Raw genomic sequence first — 15,228 nt, 5'->3', positions numbered from 1 at the left:
TGAAGAAATCAAAATGACGATTTCAATTTCCCTTATTTTTGCGAGAAATGTCTAATTTTGGACAAAGAATAAATAACAATGTGCCTTTTTCGATCATCAATCTCCGCCCATTGGACAAAAAAGAGAGAGAAAAGAGTGGAAAAAGAGAAGAAAGGAGGATATATAAATGCGATTAGTTTATATAGATAACACTGCATATGTAGTTTCTACATATTATGCTATCATAGTGGTGGTAGTGGTGGTATTTCATATATCTTGTATAAAAAAGGGGAACCCATGTATACATTTAAATAAAATTCAGACAAGACATTCCAGTGTATCTAAAAGAAATACCCCTTAGTTTAACAGTGAGTGGGAAATAATTTAACATATATATCTTATCATTTCATTATTATTTTGGTTCAGCTTGCATCAAGGGAGAGGAGAGATATCAAAAGAGGGACAATTACCCTCTATAATATTCAGGGCCTGTTTATATGCCACCTTCTCCGTGTCTGGAGGACGGTGATGGAATGGCCGGATTAGACAAGGCTGCATAGATTGGATCGAAAATATGCAAAATGCAATAATCTTTTTTATTCTATATTTTGAACACTTGATTTTAATATTTGTCAGAAAACCCGAACCTAGACTACAAAAATGCGCAAAGAGATATACAGATAATAAAAGAAAGAGTGTTGAAGATCATCTGTTTCCCATGCAATAAACAAAAGAAGTTTTAATCTGCAGGAAAGTTCTACATAGATTTACTATAAGTTTTGCTATGCCTCTCTGTCCGCCCCTTTCTTTTTTTGGGTTATACCCCGTTATTATAAGCTTATAAAGAAAAAGAGAACACCTCCTTTAACAATCCAACTTCTATTAAGAAAAAAAAAAAAAAAAAAAAAAAAAAAAAAAAAAACGCATATATTTCATACATTTTGAAATTTTCTCTTGTCCTTTTTTAACATTTTCTTTTCTACTTCTAATTTTTATTTTCCATACTTTTTTTTATTTGTAATATCATTTTTCATTTCTTTTTTTTTCTCTCTCCTCTCTTTTTACTTGTAAAAAAATAGTAGACAAAAAAAAAAGTAGCTTTTGTTTGAACGATAGTGCAAAGAAAAATGTCTAATTATCACCAGCATAATCTTGCTAGCGAAGATCCAACACTCATTGTTACACCAGATCATTCAAACGTGTTGGATGAAAAGAATGATAATGTTAGAATTGATTTAAGGGATCACCTTACTCCACACAATGACCCGGCTAATCCCTTTGCGTTTGTACCCGACCAATTATCAGCCTTGATGGACCCAAAGAATTTACCTTTGTTACGTTCTTTTGGTGGTCTTGAAGGTGTGGCTCGTGGTCTGCAAGTCGACCTCCAGTCTGGTTTAACACCTAACCCTCCCAAGCATCAAAACATCTCTCTCACACAAATATTAAAGGAAAAGGATGACTCAGTCTATGTTGAGGAGATCGAATTCAAGAGAACCCCTACCGTACATTCTTTGGGCAGACAATTGACCCATCGAACCGATGTCACCGTCTCTGCTCCAGAAGTTACCGCCTTCCCTCAGAGAAAACACGCATTCGGTTCTAATGTGCTTCCAGAGACACAGTCAAAAACCATATACCAGCTCATGTGGATCGCATTTCAAGATAAAACACTGGTAACATTTACAATACCTTAATTACTGGCATTATACTCAATTTTGTTTTCTTTCCTTTCCTTTCTTATAGATTCTATTAGCTATTGCTGCTGTAGTCTCGTTGGGTGTCGGTCTGTATGAAGATATTGCTGTTCCCGAATATGATACTTTTGGTCAAAGAATTCCTGGTGTCAAATGGGTCGAAGGTGTTGCTATTATTGTTGCCATCATGCTTGTTGTCATGGTCGGTAGTGTGAATGATTTTCAAAAGGAGAAGCAATTTCGAAAACTGAATGCTAAAAAAGATGATCGCGCAGTCAAGGTAAACAAAGATGCAATGTTCTATTCGAACCCTATAGAAATTATTTGTAAGATATTGATCGTTTTTATTCCTTTCTATTAGGCTACACGTGAATCTACGGTCATTATGCTTTCTGTCTATGATATCCAGGTCGGTGATATCCTTCATCTGGAGCCAGGAGACATTGTCGCTGTAGATGGTATCTTTATCGAAGGTCACAATCTCAAATGTGATGAATCTGCTGCCACCGGTGAATCTGATGCAGTACGTAAACAGCCCTGGAAGATGTGTGAGCGTATGGCTGCCACCCAGGCCAAAGAAAACGATGTCCGTCATAACTATCGCCCATCTGCTGACTCCCCTTCATCTTCCGAATCCGGATTTAAACCTAGTAAACCTGCACCTCCCGCCGAGCATAAAAATACCCCGGATCCATTCATCATCTCTGGTTCTAAAGTGTTGGAAGGTGTCTGTACTTACCTGGTCACTTCCATTGGTGAAAACTCCTACTTTGGTCGTACCATGATGGCCCTTCGTTCTGAACCCGAAAGCACTCCCCTGCAAGAAAAGTTGAATGACTTGGCTGAAATGATTGCAAAGATGGGTTCTGCTGCTGGTTTGTTAATGTTGATCGTCTTGTTGATTCGTTACTTTGTTGGATGGAAAGAAGGTGTCCCAGATCAACCTACCGAGATCGTCATGGCTATCATGAAGATTCTAATTGTTGTCGTGACGATTGTTGTGGTTGCCGTCCCTGAAGGTTTACCATTAGCCGTTACACTTGGTAAGGTTTCCTATTTTTTTCTCCGATTCATGCTAACCCCAAATTTCTATATTTAGCTCTCGCTTATGCTACACAACGTATGCTAAAAGATAACAATTTGGTCCGTGTCTTAGCTGCTTGTGAAACTATGGGTAATGCGACCACCATTTGTTCTGATAAGACGGGTACGCTGACGCAAAACAAAATGACGGTGGTTGCTGGTACCTTTGGTTCGTCATTCCGCTTTATCAACAACCCACCTGCATCTCGCTCTGACCTGATTGACCTCAAGAAGGTGTCTTCCACTGCACCCAAGGACGCCCTTAACCTGATCAATCAATCCATTGCTGTCAATTCCAATGCCTTTGAAGGAGAGAACGAGAAGGGAGAGCCCTGCTTTGTAGGAAACAAGACCGAAACCGCTCTTTTGCAATTCTCTCGTGAGATTGGTGCCGAACACTATGATTCTTTACGTACTCGCTGGCCTGTGGAGCAAGTATATCCTTTCAGTTCTGAACGCAAGGCCATGGCTACCGTCCTGCAGATCCCTCACCCTACTCAACCTCAACAAATGATTTACAGAGTGCATGTAAAAGGTGCATCCGAAATTGTCTTGGGTCTTTGTGATAAAATCCTTACGCTCAAAAGTTCCTCCTCTACTCGTGATGACTACAATGGTGCCAATACTCGTCCCTTAAACGGTGATGATAGCAACCGTGTTGAACGCATTATTCAAAGCTATGCCATGAAGAGTTTAAGAACGATTGGTATTGCCTATTGTGATTTCGAACAATGGCCACCTAAGGGTCCCGCTTTGAATCAGGACGAGGATGTTCCTTATGACGATATTGTAGAGAATAATGATTTGACTTTCCTTGGTGTTGTTGGTATCGAAGATCCTCTTCGTGATGGTGTACCTGAAGCTGTACAAGCCTGTCAACGTGCAGGTGTATTTGTTCGCATGGTGACGGGTGATAATGTCGTGACCGCTAAAAGTATTGCTAAACAATGTGGAATCTATACTCCTGGCGGTATCGTCATGGAAGGACCTACATTCAGAAAATTGCCCCAATCTGAGATGGACAGTGTCTTACCCCGTCTTCAAGTGTTAGCTCGTTCAAGTCCTGAAGATAAGAGAATTCTTGTAAGCAGACTACGTGAATTAGGAGATATTGTTGCAGTCACTGGTGATGGTACCAATGATGGTCCTGCTTTAAAGATGGCCGATGTCGGTTTCTCGATGGGTATTGCTGGTACTGAAGTTGCCAAGGAGGCCTCTAGTATTATTCTGATGGATGATAATTTCTCCAGTATTGTCAAGGCCATCATGTGGGGTCGTTGTGTGAATGATGCGGTCAAGAAGTTTTTGGAATTTCAAATTACCGTTAATCTTACTGCTGTTATCTTGACCTTTATCTCTGCGGTTGCTAGTGATGATCAAAAGTCTGTCTTGACGGCTGTTCAACTCTTGTGGGTTAACTTGATCATGGATACCTTTGCTGCCCTTGCTTTAGCTACTGACCCCCCAACTGCAGAATTATTAGATCGTGCTCCTGATCCACGTACCGCGCCTTTAATCACCCTCAAGATGTGGAAGATGATCATTGGTCAAGCTATTTACCAAATTGTTGTTACCCTTGTTCTTTTATACAGTAATGTCCTCAAGAATGATACCCAAGAAGCCGTATTACAAACAGTTGTATTCAATACTTTTGTATTCTGTCAAATCTTTAACGAAATCAAGTAAGCTGTAATTTTTTCTTTAATTCAAACATGTGTATACTCATATTTATTGTTATTACTACTATTAGTTGTCGACGTATCGATAGTCATCTCAATATCTTTACTAATATTTTTGCCAACAAGTTCTTCTTGGCCATCTTCCTTATCTGTGTGCTTGGTCAGGTTGTTATTGTTCAATTCGGTGGTGCTGCTTTCCAGGTAGTTGCACTTGATGCGGCCCATTGGGCTATTGCGCTTGTGATTGGTGTGATTTCTTTGCCTATTGGTGTGGTGATCCGTCTTATTCCTGATAGCATATTTGCGTGTTTGTTCCGTGATCCTGTTACTCGCGAGAAATACATGGGAGGTGGAAGCACAGTTCCAGCCGTCTACGTAGCTGGTAATGAACGTTTGCCCTGGAATTCAAATGAAAGATCCAACACCATGCGTTCTCGATCTTCTAAACATGATAACCACTCTTTTGCTTCAGGATCTATTCGTAGTCTTGAGTAAATGCTTCATCCTCCAATCCCCCTTTCTTTCTTTATATCCTTCTGCATAATCTTTTTCCTCTAAAACCCTTAACTCCCCTCCTCCCCTTACAGAAAAGGAACCCTTTTTTTTATTTTTAATTATTTCATAATCGGTATGTTTTCTTTTCATCAACCGAAGTTCATGTATAGTGCTTCCCTTTTTTTTTTTCTTCTTCTCTCTACTTTCTTTTTTTCCAAACCCTCTCTCCTCGCCGTACACTCTATTCTAGGGTAATATCAAACCATCTTTCTCTCACACACTTAATTATACTTTTATTCTTTATTAAAATCCAAAAAATTCAATAGATGATGTATTAATTGTTCCACCCCCTCCTCATGAAACATACGACTAAGGTGTCCAGTGACACATTCCAAAATATATACATATACACCCTGTTTAAGAACTACAGGAGCATCTCATATCCGTATCCTAAACAAACCCCATTAGAATGCTTGATTTTTAAAATGTGGGGTCAAATTAAAACTTACCGGGATTGAGCTCTTGATCCAATTCTCCACTCTAGCATCGTCATAGTGTTCTTTAAAAGGATCGATACAAGCGTCTAGACACACATTCAAAAGCTCCTTGGCTTCTTCTTCCGTATGATCCTTATGGAACGCCTGAATCACCTGCTCCGCAATCGAATTACGAAGGACGAATCTGGGGTTCACAGCATTCATACGCTTCTTTCGCTCTTCGCAGTCTGATTTCTCCTCCAGTAAACGATGGCGGTAAATGGCTAACCAAGGTTTTAAAGCTTCTTTACTTGCTTCCACTTGAGATGCATCTTCGGTAGAGATCTCAAGCCATTGGTTGACAGCAGTTTCTGCATCACTGTCTTCTCCCTTTTCCGTCACTTGATAATTCCCCAGTGATCTGTAAAAGCGGTGATAGTCAATATGATAGGCAGTCATCCAGTCCAATAACGGGATGATCACATTATCCATATCCGTTGCATTGGAGGAGTCTGTCTTTCTTAAGCCAATCTTGGATCTCATCTTGGATAATAAACTTGACATGAAATATTCCTTGTATTCAGTTTGAAGCATGTTTTGTACAATGGTTTGTGCCTTTGCACGATAAACTTCCAGCGTCTTTTCATCAGTCACATTTTCTCGAGTCTCGTCTTCCTTGCTGGGGAACACCAACGAGTCGACCTTTTCTTCGGCGCCGATAAGTTCAAATAAGGGCATGCTTAATCTGACAAGATTAAAAATACAGACGGAGGGCTGGCGATGGAATGCATAACCTACCACCCAGAGACACTCGTTAGTGTCATGCATAATTTATATATATATATTTAATCAGCTTACGTCCGGAATCGTCAGAATGGTTGCATGTGTAGAGGGGGTTATAATAATCCATGATTTGGTAGGGACCATAATCCATGGTGAGACCCAAAATAGACATATTGTCTGTATTCATGACACCATGATTAAATCCAATGGCTTGCCATTCTGCCACCATGTGTGCTGTATTCTTTGTAATATTTCTAAGCATTTGTGTATACTTATTACCTGCACCAACAAGATCTTCCTTGATGACATTGTCAATCGTGTAATCGGCTATCTTACGAACATTGTCCATATCATCACGATGGAAAAAGATTTCAAAATTACCAAATCGGAGCCATGATGGAGACATACGTGCCACAATCGCACCGTTTTCAGGTTGAACTAAATAATTCTATATGAGTATATGGGGGATAGCTTTTTAGCAGTAAATAGTGAGTACGTTACGTTCTCGGAGACCGTCTTCTCTGTAAACGTCTCTTGTTGTATCAATTAATGCAATAGCACGTGTGGTGGGTACGCCCAAAGCATGCATGTGTTCCGACATCAAAAACTCTCGAATGCTTGATCTTAGTACAGCAAAACCATCACCAAATCTAGAATAAGGCGTACGTCCTGCACCCTTCAACTGAACCTCCCAAGATTCTCCTTTGGAATTGACAGTTTCGAATAAGGATATGGCTCTGCCATCACCCAACTGTCCCGCATAATAACTGAGAGTACGGATTACTAATCAAACACTCTTTTTTTTTTCTTAGTCCGTATTTTCTTACCCAAATTGATGTCCAGCGTAACAGAGAGACCAGGGACGAGTACCTGGCAGGACTCTGTTGCCGGAAAAGACCTCGGCAAAGTCCTTTTGCTGGTCTTCGGAAAAATCAAGCTCGATTTCTTGACAGGCGGGCTTGGAGATGGCCAAGACAACAGGATCGGGAGCGGTTTCTGGAAATACGTGAGAATAAACGGCTCCATGCACAGGACGAGGCGTTCTCATTAGGTTAGTTTGATTGTCTTGCGAAACATTGGTTGTGTAAATATCACCGGGTAAGGCCTTTGTAAATTTGGTGGGCAAGCTGGGTAAAGAGTTGATAGACCGACTTGTCATTGCGCGAATGCTCATGGTTGAAAGTAAAGAGAAGAAAAAAAAAACTTTAATTTTTTTTTTCGCATGACGGGTTTTAGTAGAGCGCGCGCGGTTTAGATTTTAGATCCAAATTCCTGGGTTAAAATAAATGATGAGGCATGTGTGATAAAATATGCAGGTTTTTTAAGTAGTTTAAGCGAGTGTCAAATAAGCATTAAAAGGTGGATCTGATTTGATATTCTCCGACTTATATAAGCAAAGTTCTAAAGAGACACAAAGAAACCATAACAATCTGCCCCCGTATTAAGTAAATATATAACAAATGACGTATAATAAAGGAGGGGGAAACCCACAAGAGGATCAAGGAGGTAGAAAATGGTGTCATTATGGGAATGGGGGGCATTCATGGAAAATGTTTATCACTTCAAAATAATAATAAAAAAATTCCTTTCACTCTCTTTTCTTTCTTTCTTGTTGTTTGGGGTGTCCAGCATGTTTTTAAAGAGAAAGGAAGAAAAGCCATCAAATTGGTCAGAAATGTGTTCAGAATTCATCAAAGTCGTGTTGAGACGACGTACATCGAAACACCATCATCGTTTATTAAATGATCCAAATTTATGCCTTGATCAACTATCAGAATTCCAAAAAAGTTATGTTTCTTTCCCAGAATTCAGTGACTCCACCATCAGTACAGAAAGCAGTGACTCTAATCAATCCTGGGCCTCTGCATCCACTACTTCTTAACTCTCTTTTTACCCGCAAACACTCACTCACTTTACTCTTAATATCTAAACACACACTTATATATAAAACAAATCTTTTTTAATGTTTTTCTTGTTTTTCTTGTTTTTTTTTATGCTATAAATAATCTATACTGTTTAAAATGCTTTTTTTTTTGTGGATGTTCCCACAACTAGTTTATAATTTGGAAATGACGGCAGCAGTGAATTCCTTGAGAGTGCTGTTTCCACCCATATCGACAGTCTTGGCTAAACCAGAAGAGATAGTATCATAGACAGCAGCAGAGATTTTGTTGGCATACTCATCCAAGTTCAAATGTCTCAACATCATCACACTAGAAAGCAACATGGCGGTGGGGTTGGCAGAGTTTTGATCTTGGATATCAAGAGCGACATGACGACATCCCTATCATTTATACATTTTTTAATATTTTATCTTCTCTTTAAACTCTCTTTCTCTAAACTTACGGGCTCAAACATGGCGTATTCGCGACCAATGTTACAACCGGGAATTAAACCAGGACCGCCAATCAAACCAGCACCCTATTTATTTATACTTTGGTGTTATTTTTTTTTTCATGCAAATCCCTAAAGTTAAATCAAAACTTACCACGTTAGAGACAATGTTACCGTACAAGTTGGGCATGACCATCACATCGAATTGTTGAGGACGAGAAACAAGTTGCATGGCAGTGTTATCAACAATCATGTCATTCACCTCGAGTCCGTGATGTTCGTATTCCTTGGCAACCTCGCGACAAGTACGCAAAAAGAGACCATCAGCCAATTTCCTACGTTGCTATGCATTTTAGACAACACTTTTCATACACAGACACATTTTTTTTTTTAAAAAAAAAAAAACTTACATGATGTTGGCCTTGTGAACGATGGTAACCTTCTTACGGTTGTTCTTGATGGCGAAATCAAAAGCGAAACGAGCGATACGCTCAGTCTTGACACGGGTAATGATCTTGAGTGACTCAACAACACCGGGAACAGACTTTTTTTTTTTTTCTAAAATTTAGAAAACAAATATTTGTGTGTATTTGTACAACAAAAGACTTACTTGATGTTCTAAACCAGAATATTCACCTTCTGTGTTTTCACGGATAATGGCAATGTCGACGTTGCTCAAACGAGAGGGAACACCGGGCATGTTCTTGCAAAGAGAGAGAGAAGCATACATGTCCAAATCCTTACGCATGGCAACGTTGAAAGACTTGTGACCGAGTTTGGAGGTGGGTGTGAAAAGGGTACCCTTGATACCAACCTTGTTACGGCGAAGAGACTCAATAGACTCTTGGTACAATGTGTCGTCTTCAGAGGTCATGCCAGAGACATCGTATTGTTCGAACTCGACAGGAACATTGGCAGCCTTGAAAACATCCTTCACTGACATGGCAATTTCTTGACCGATACCGTCACCAGGAATCATGGTAACAGTGTATTTACCTCCATATTTCTTGGGGAAGATCTAATGTGATGGTTTTAGTGCGGTTTTCTTTTCTAAAAACATGTCACTTACAGACTTTTGCTCGACGGGAGCAGGAGTGGGGATAGAAGTGAATGTGCGTGTGGCGGACTAATGAAGAGTGTTAAAAAATTATTAATTGTTGTTTCAAAAAAAAAAAACGGACTTACTTGCATGACGTTAATAACAGGTTTGGAAATAATGTTGCGAAGCATTCTGTGTGGTGGAGCCCTTTTTTTTATTGTTTAAGAAGAGGTGAAAAAAAAAAAAAGATCCGTCCCGGGAAAACGTTGTATTACCGAAAAAACTTTTTTTTAAAACCCCCAGGGTAACCATGCCCTAAACGTCCAGAAATGACTTTCAAATAAAAAACTAGTTTTCGTAATGAATTGTTTATGGAACCTGTCAAAAAAATCGCACCCAGCTTCCCCACATTCATTTCCCTAAAATTATTCCAGTTCCCAACTTGTTTGCATGTGAGAAACAGCTCTAATTCTCCTGTGGAAAGTTTTTTTTTTTTTTTTTTTTTTTGTTAATTCATGCAAAAAAAAACCTCAACAATCCCAAGCTTACCATTGGCTCATTCACCCGTTCTACCCCACATGTTCCATTTGGTCACATATTTTCTTATTTTGGCTTCTTTTAAGACATATATATATGCAGATCGATTTTACTGCAATTTGAGCGACAGTTATTCCCCTGAAGACTTGGATTTCCGGATGGAATGTTTGATGAAGACCATCGGGTATCTAGGACGACGAAGCAGCTGAGTCTTCCTTACTGAGAACCCCCCCCCTTCCTTATATCATACTCAATTGAGTGACTTCCTTTATCTTCAGTCCCTACGGAACCCGCCTTCTTTCCAAATCATGATCTTGCGGGGGAAATGGAAGTACTCAACTATTTCACTAAAAGCAGAAAAAATTAATGTCACCCACATATATAAAAAAAATGTATTTATATGTTTAACCTTAATACAACGATACGATTGGTTTCCGAATATAGTTTGGTGTTGCCCCACCGTCGGTATAAACGGGTGTGGGGAGTTGCCAATCTCACCCATATTAACATTACTGGTTTAGCACTATTAATGCCGGAAACGCCCGACGTTCCTGAAAAAAACAGGTATCCTTACATCAGAAATACCCTTATTTGGGACCTTCATTACACCTGCGGATGGAAAAAATTAATGGCGGTATCGGAGAAGTAAACGTCGGGTCATAGAAAAGGCGCCTTTTTCACAGATATTTTGGCTTTGAATTAAATTAATAGAAAGGTGTGTTGATCAAAGATTGTGACATAATCGTGCCATTTGAAGCTATACCATTCCGAAAATTCCAGCGTAGAAAATAAAATTTACCACAAAATATATGCACTCTCAATGACTGTACAACAAATCTGCTCACAACAATAGTCTAAAATTACAGAGACCGAATTGATCAAGGGTTCTCTGGAAAAAAAGAAAATAACTTTTGATTGTAAACATCATATCCACCTAACGCTATGCGTCGGTAGAAACACTATCAAAATTACGAAACGTCAAAAAGAAATCCTAGTCCACCTAACTCATTTACTCTAAGCACAAGAAACGCATTCAACAGAAAGTGGGAAAAAAAAGACCCCCACCTTTGTACTGATAACACTATCGCTGCCATGGTGACGCATTTTAAGGATTCTGTAGATCTCGATGTCTCGAGGTTAGGATAGTATAGTTAAATAATTCAAGCTTTATTTACAAAGGCGGACGAACTATTGGGTAAGTATCTCCTAGGAAGAGAGAAGAAGCCAGGAAGGGAAAATGCAAGTGTAGAATATGCTGCATAGGTAAAAGAAGGTAGAGTTGAACCTCATAGTAACTATGGTACTTGCTCAGTCTTTAAAAATTAAATGACAGCCTTCTTGACCAACTAAATTGTCATGATGGTTACACAGAAAAACGTTTGTAATGATGTAACTGAATGAATAAAGAAAAGAAGAAAAGCTTGTCGAGGCTTCAGCTCCTTGCTTGCGTCCGCAATAAAAGGCTTACTGTTGCATAAAGTTGGTCCAAGGTAAGCTTCAGTTGAAGAGGAAGAGTTTCAAGTACAGCAACTTTTTTCATCGGCACTAATGAATCGGTAAACAACATGACTGAGAGTATAGCTGACGTGCTTCTTTATACCTTAATGCACTTTTAAAGTATGTGGGTATTCCAATATCAAAGTTCCAGACGTCTGTCACTTTTGTTGCTTGTTCGGAGTTTCAATATACCTTTTTTTATTAGGGTCCTTTGCTTTTGCTCAAAAAATAAATTAATAATGTCATTAAAAGCATAATAAATAATAAAGTAAAATAATAAAATAATATTTATTGAGATTAATGTGTAAAAAATAAAAGATGGGAAAAGTTTTGTATGGAATAAGGCGAAATAAAGAGACCATCCGAGAGTCACCAAGAACCAGAGGAGAAAAAGACAAGCTGTTCTAAAAAAAATTACTCATTAAACTTAACCCCAGTTCGCAGGGTATTCCCCATTCGCAGGGAATATTATAATCGTAAATATGTGGAGACTACCACCAGGGGATCTTTGCCTACACTAACGAGTTGTTAGCCTCCTAAGCCCTGGAGCACATATCTAAATCGTGACTACAGCTACAAGCTCTCACCGGATTTAGCCACGCTAAACCACTAGCTTATACTGTACCGTGAATAAAAGAAGATCAGAAGTAGAACAACTGCCTTAAAGCCTTGGAACTTTAGATGAAGTTAAGATAGCATAGCCTTGACGCCAGTTTGAGAGATTTGCAGAGTCTTAAAGGGGAGTTTTGAAGAGGCTTGACGCCAGTTTAAGAGATTTTCAGAGTCTTGGAGGGGAGTTTTGAAGAGGCTTGACACAAGATGAGAATATTTGACGAGGGTTTTAGAGTTTCAGAGGCTTTGGATAATCTTTAGAGAGACTTGACAAGAGTTACGTGCTTTGAAATAGACTATAGGTTTGCAGAGTCCTGGGAAGATTTGATGATATTTATAAAGTTAGGAAGATTTGAAGAAGTTTGTAAAGGTTTGCATATTAAGAAGAGTAGTAGTATAAGTTGGAAATAAAGATGAGAGAACGAAGTGTAAATACCTTTAAAATAATACATAACCTTCATGTGGCTCATTTTTTATTTACACAGTCCATAATTAAACTGGTTTAAGGCTGAAACGCTGGTCGGAAGTCAGTTGCGATGTTTTTTTTTTGGTTTAAGGAATAAAAAAAAAAAAAAGACATGGGCAATACAGTGCGTTGCGACATCACTTTATACGAAGTATATAGAAATACCATAAAAGATAAATGAAGTGGATAACGCTTCATGAAAACAAGCATACATATAAACATCAGCGTACAGGTGAGAATAGAAAATCTTGTAAAGTACATGATGTCAATATTAGTCAATAAAACATATAACATCATATGACAAGATCAAATATTGATGTGCGGAATCATAATAGATTGTTCTGGCTCAGTAATGTAATGTTTACCTCAAACCAGCAGAATTATTTTTAGTAGACTTTAGCTTCTTTGATAGTTATATTATCGCAGTAGAAAGTGATATTTCATTTTATCAACATTAGCTGAATATTTCAGCACAACCGACTATACACCCACGTTGACAAATTTTGAAGGGAAAGATAAAACAGTTCATTGAATTCAGATACAGTGTCACTGTTTTGGTCAGAGGATAGTTATAAAAATTACTCTTAGAATTATGTAACATCTTGTAACCTAAACTTTAGTCAAATCGGACCTTCCGTTTAGAGTGTTAAACCTGTTAGATTATTTAGATGTAGGATTTTGGGGTCATATTGTTATTTAATAAATCGAGAGATCTCCAGCGAGATACCTGAATGCTTATATAAGTAGTAGGTTTCCGATAGATTTCCCATCGTCTTAGAGAGGCGCTATTTACGCTAGTATACCTTTTAAAAAATATATTGGAAGATGATAGCATAAAGAGTAGCATGGATGCAAGCGTTCTCCGCACTCCATCGATGTAACTATAGGCGTGGCCTTAATTAGTTTCAAACACTTGATTTATCATGAAGAGGACACGGGCTGAAGGAATCATGTGAAAGATTGTTTAATCTTGCCGATCTTTTTTTTTAATCCGTTGCACAAAAAGAACATCTCCCATGATAAAGCAAAACTTCAATGCTCATTTTCTCAACATCCAATGAAGAAAGTAACTATGATATGCACACGGATGTGATGAGAATTTCACGGATTATTCAAAGGATGACACATATGTTCAAAAAGTAATGAAAAAAAAATCAAGTTTGTAAAAGTAGCCTAGACAAAATCAACAAAGTAAACAAAAAAAAAATTTTTTTTGGTATAAAAGGGAGACTGCTGCGAAAAAAACGTCCTTTATCTTTTTATTCTTTTTTAAACATTAGAACAGAGAAGTTAGCATGGCTCGGCACAAGAATGACACTATCGACTCTGTTCGTTTTCCGTTAAATCTATCCACTTCATTACAGATCGGGCAGTGTTCCAAAGGCCGTAGTAATCCCTAAAAAGATTACATTGAGGAGTCTGCTGGTTGTCAAAGTCGCTAGGCAATGGCCTTGGTCGTTGTCTGTATCGCTTCATTCGGATTTCAGTACAACAATCTGACTGGGGCTTGTCGCCTTTTGTTCCAGGAACTTCTTACTAAAACTAGTGCCACACCCGTTGCTTGGTGGAGGGTGAATATAGAGCGTGTTACTAGACGGTGGGATGGTCGTAGCCGTTTGAAGCCAGTCGATACGTTCTTGGTCATTGGAATTGGTGTGGGTTGTTATATTTGGTCGGTATCTGATGACAGTAGGAAGTTTAGTACCCGAATGCATCTTGTAAGTGCTTTGCCTTGTTTACGTCTACGCTAGAGATATTGCATTCTATAGGCAGCCATAGATTGGCATCCTGTTGGACAGCTACCTCATCTACACGGAATGTTAACCTTAAAGCCAATACTCGTCCAGGTGCGGTTGCTACGATTCTACTGCCAGGGTAAAAAGCACCACCCCAACATGGTGTAGGGGGTATTTGGTCCTGGTGATTCTTATGTTGCGCATTGTGGGTAGGTGGCATGTAGGATTATCAGGTTCTGTATTGAAGATGGTTTATCGGAATTTACTTTTTGGGTCAGGATGTGCTTCCACCTTCTCGTGGTCTGGCCTGTTAACCAGTTATTTTATGCTGGGAACTAGGAGAAGCACTTATTAGTATAGTTTAGATATTTTCATTATCATTTAAATAAATCTTTTTTTTTTCTTGGCTTGATCATAATTAATTTTTTTATATGTCTTTAAAATGTTAATCATCATCATCTATATTTGACAGGTTTTTTTAGTCCAAGTGCGTATTACAAATCAAGGCCAAGGTAAAGGAAATGTCCCAATGTAAAGGTTTAATTGAAACACACTCATAGTCGTTGGAGTTAACAGAAAATCCTTTTTATAAAAGATAAGTAAAAATAAATTTTAAAGCTAACTTCTTCGTGATTTCCTCGGCATTCTTTTATCAGTGTGTACATTGCTGTGGATAAGCCTAGAACAGTCTCTTGTGGCCTCTCGCATTTTATTTTTTTATTCCCGCTATTATGTAATTGAAATATATTTACAAATATGATGTAAGCATTGCTGCCCGTGGGTGTATGGGAGGTAAAAGCTAATTAAAGAAAAAG

General features: G+C 38.6%; 4 protein-coding genes across 4 annotated transcripts; 2 read left to right on the top strand and 2 right to left on the bottom strand.

The window, feature by feature from the left end:
* Positions 1-966: 966 nt before the first annotated feature.
* Positions 967-5,136, top strand: EV154DRAFT_443707 (PMCA-type calcium-translocating P-type ATPase). Its single transcript, XM_051597032.1, has 5 exons — positions 967-1,655; positions 1,726-1,956; positions 2,038-2,719; positions 2,776-4,441; positions 4,510-5,136. The coding sequence occupies exons 1-5, from the start codon at positions 1,107-1,109 to the stop codon at positions 4,931-4,933; spliced, it is 3,552 nt and encodes a 1,183-aa protein (XP_051457420.1). The 5' UTR covers positions 967-1,106; the 3' UTR covers positions 4,934-5,136.
* A 114-nt stretch (positions 5,137-5,250) lies between these two features.
* EV154DRAFT_509707 (uncharacterized protein) lies at positions 5,251-7,436 on the bottom strand. Its single transcript, XM_051601626.1, has 5 exons — positions 7,020-7,436; positions 6,694-6,959; positions 6,268-6,630; positions 5,443-6,203; positions 5,251-5,383 (listed from the first exon to the last, which is right to left on the bottom strand). Exons 1-5 carry the CDS (start codon positions 7,364-7,366, stop codon positions 5,351-5,353), a joined length of 1,770 nt encoding a protein of 589 aa, XP_051457419.1. The 5' UTR covers positions 7,367-7,436; the 3' UTR covers positions 5,251-5,350.
* A 696-nt stretch (positions 7,437-8,132) lies between these two features.
* On the bottom strand, positions 8,133-9,756 carry EV154DRAFT_551867 (isocitrate dehydrogenase, NAD-dependent; the record flags this gene model as incomplete). Its single annotated transcript, XM_051605014.1, has 7 exons — positions 8,133-8,476; positions 8,539-8,613; positions 8,681-8,861; positions 8,937-9,070; positions 9,137-9,544; positions 9,596-9,652; positions 9,712-9,756. 7 exons carry the CDS (start codon positions 9,754-9,756, stop codon positions 8,249-8,251), a joined length of 1,128 nt encoding a protein of 375 aa, XP_051457418.1. The 3' UTR covers positions 8,133-8,248.
* Positions 9,757-14,122: 4,366 nt separating this feature from the next.
* Positions 14,123-14,768, top strand: EV154DRAFT_481650 (uncharacterized protein; the record flags this gene model as incomplete). The annotated part of the gene is made up of 3 exons (XM_051598413.1): positions 14,123-14,366; positions 14,447-14,552; positions 14,627-14,768. 3 exons carry the CDS (start codon positions 14,123-14,125, stop codon positions 14,766-14,768), a joined length of 492 nt encoding a protein of 163 aa, XP_051457417.1.
* Positions 14,769-15,228: the final 460 nt, after the last annotated feature.

The sequence above is a fragment of the Mucor mucedo genome (assembly GCF_025094135.1).
Source record: "Mucor mucedo strain NRRL 3635 chromosome Unknown EV154scaffold_48, whole genome shotgun sequence".
In the NCBI taxonomy this organism is placed as follows: Eukaryota; Fungi; Mucoromycota; class Mucoromycetes; order Mucorales; family Mucoraceae; genus Mucor; species Mucor mucedo.
The sequence above is the reverse complement of the archived record's forward strand: the minus strand, read 5'-3'. Positions and strand labels throughout refer to the sequence as shown.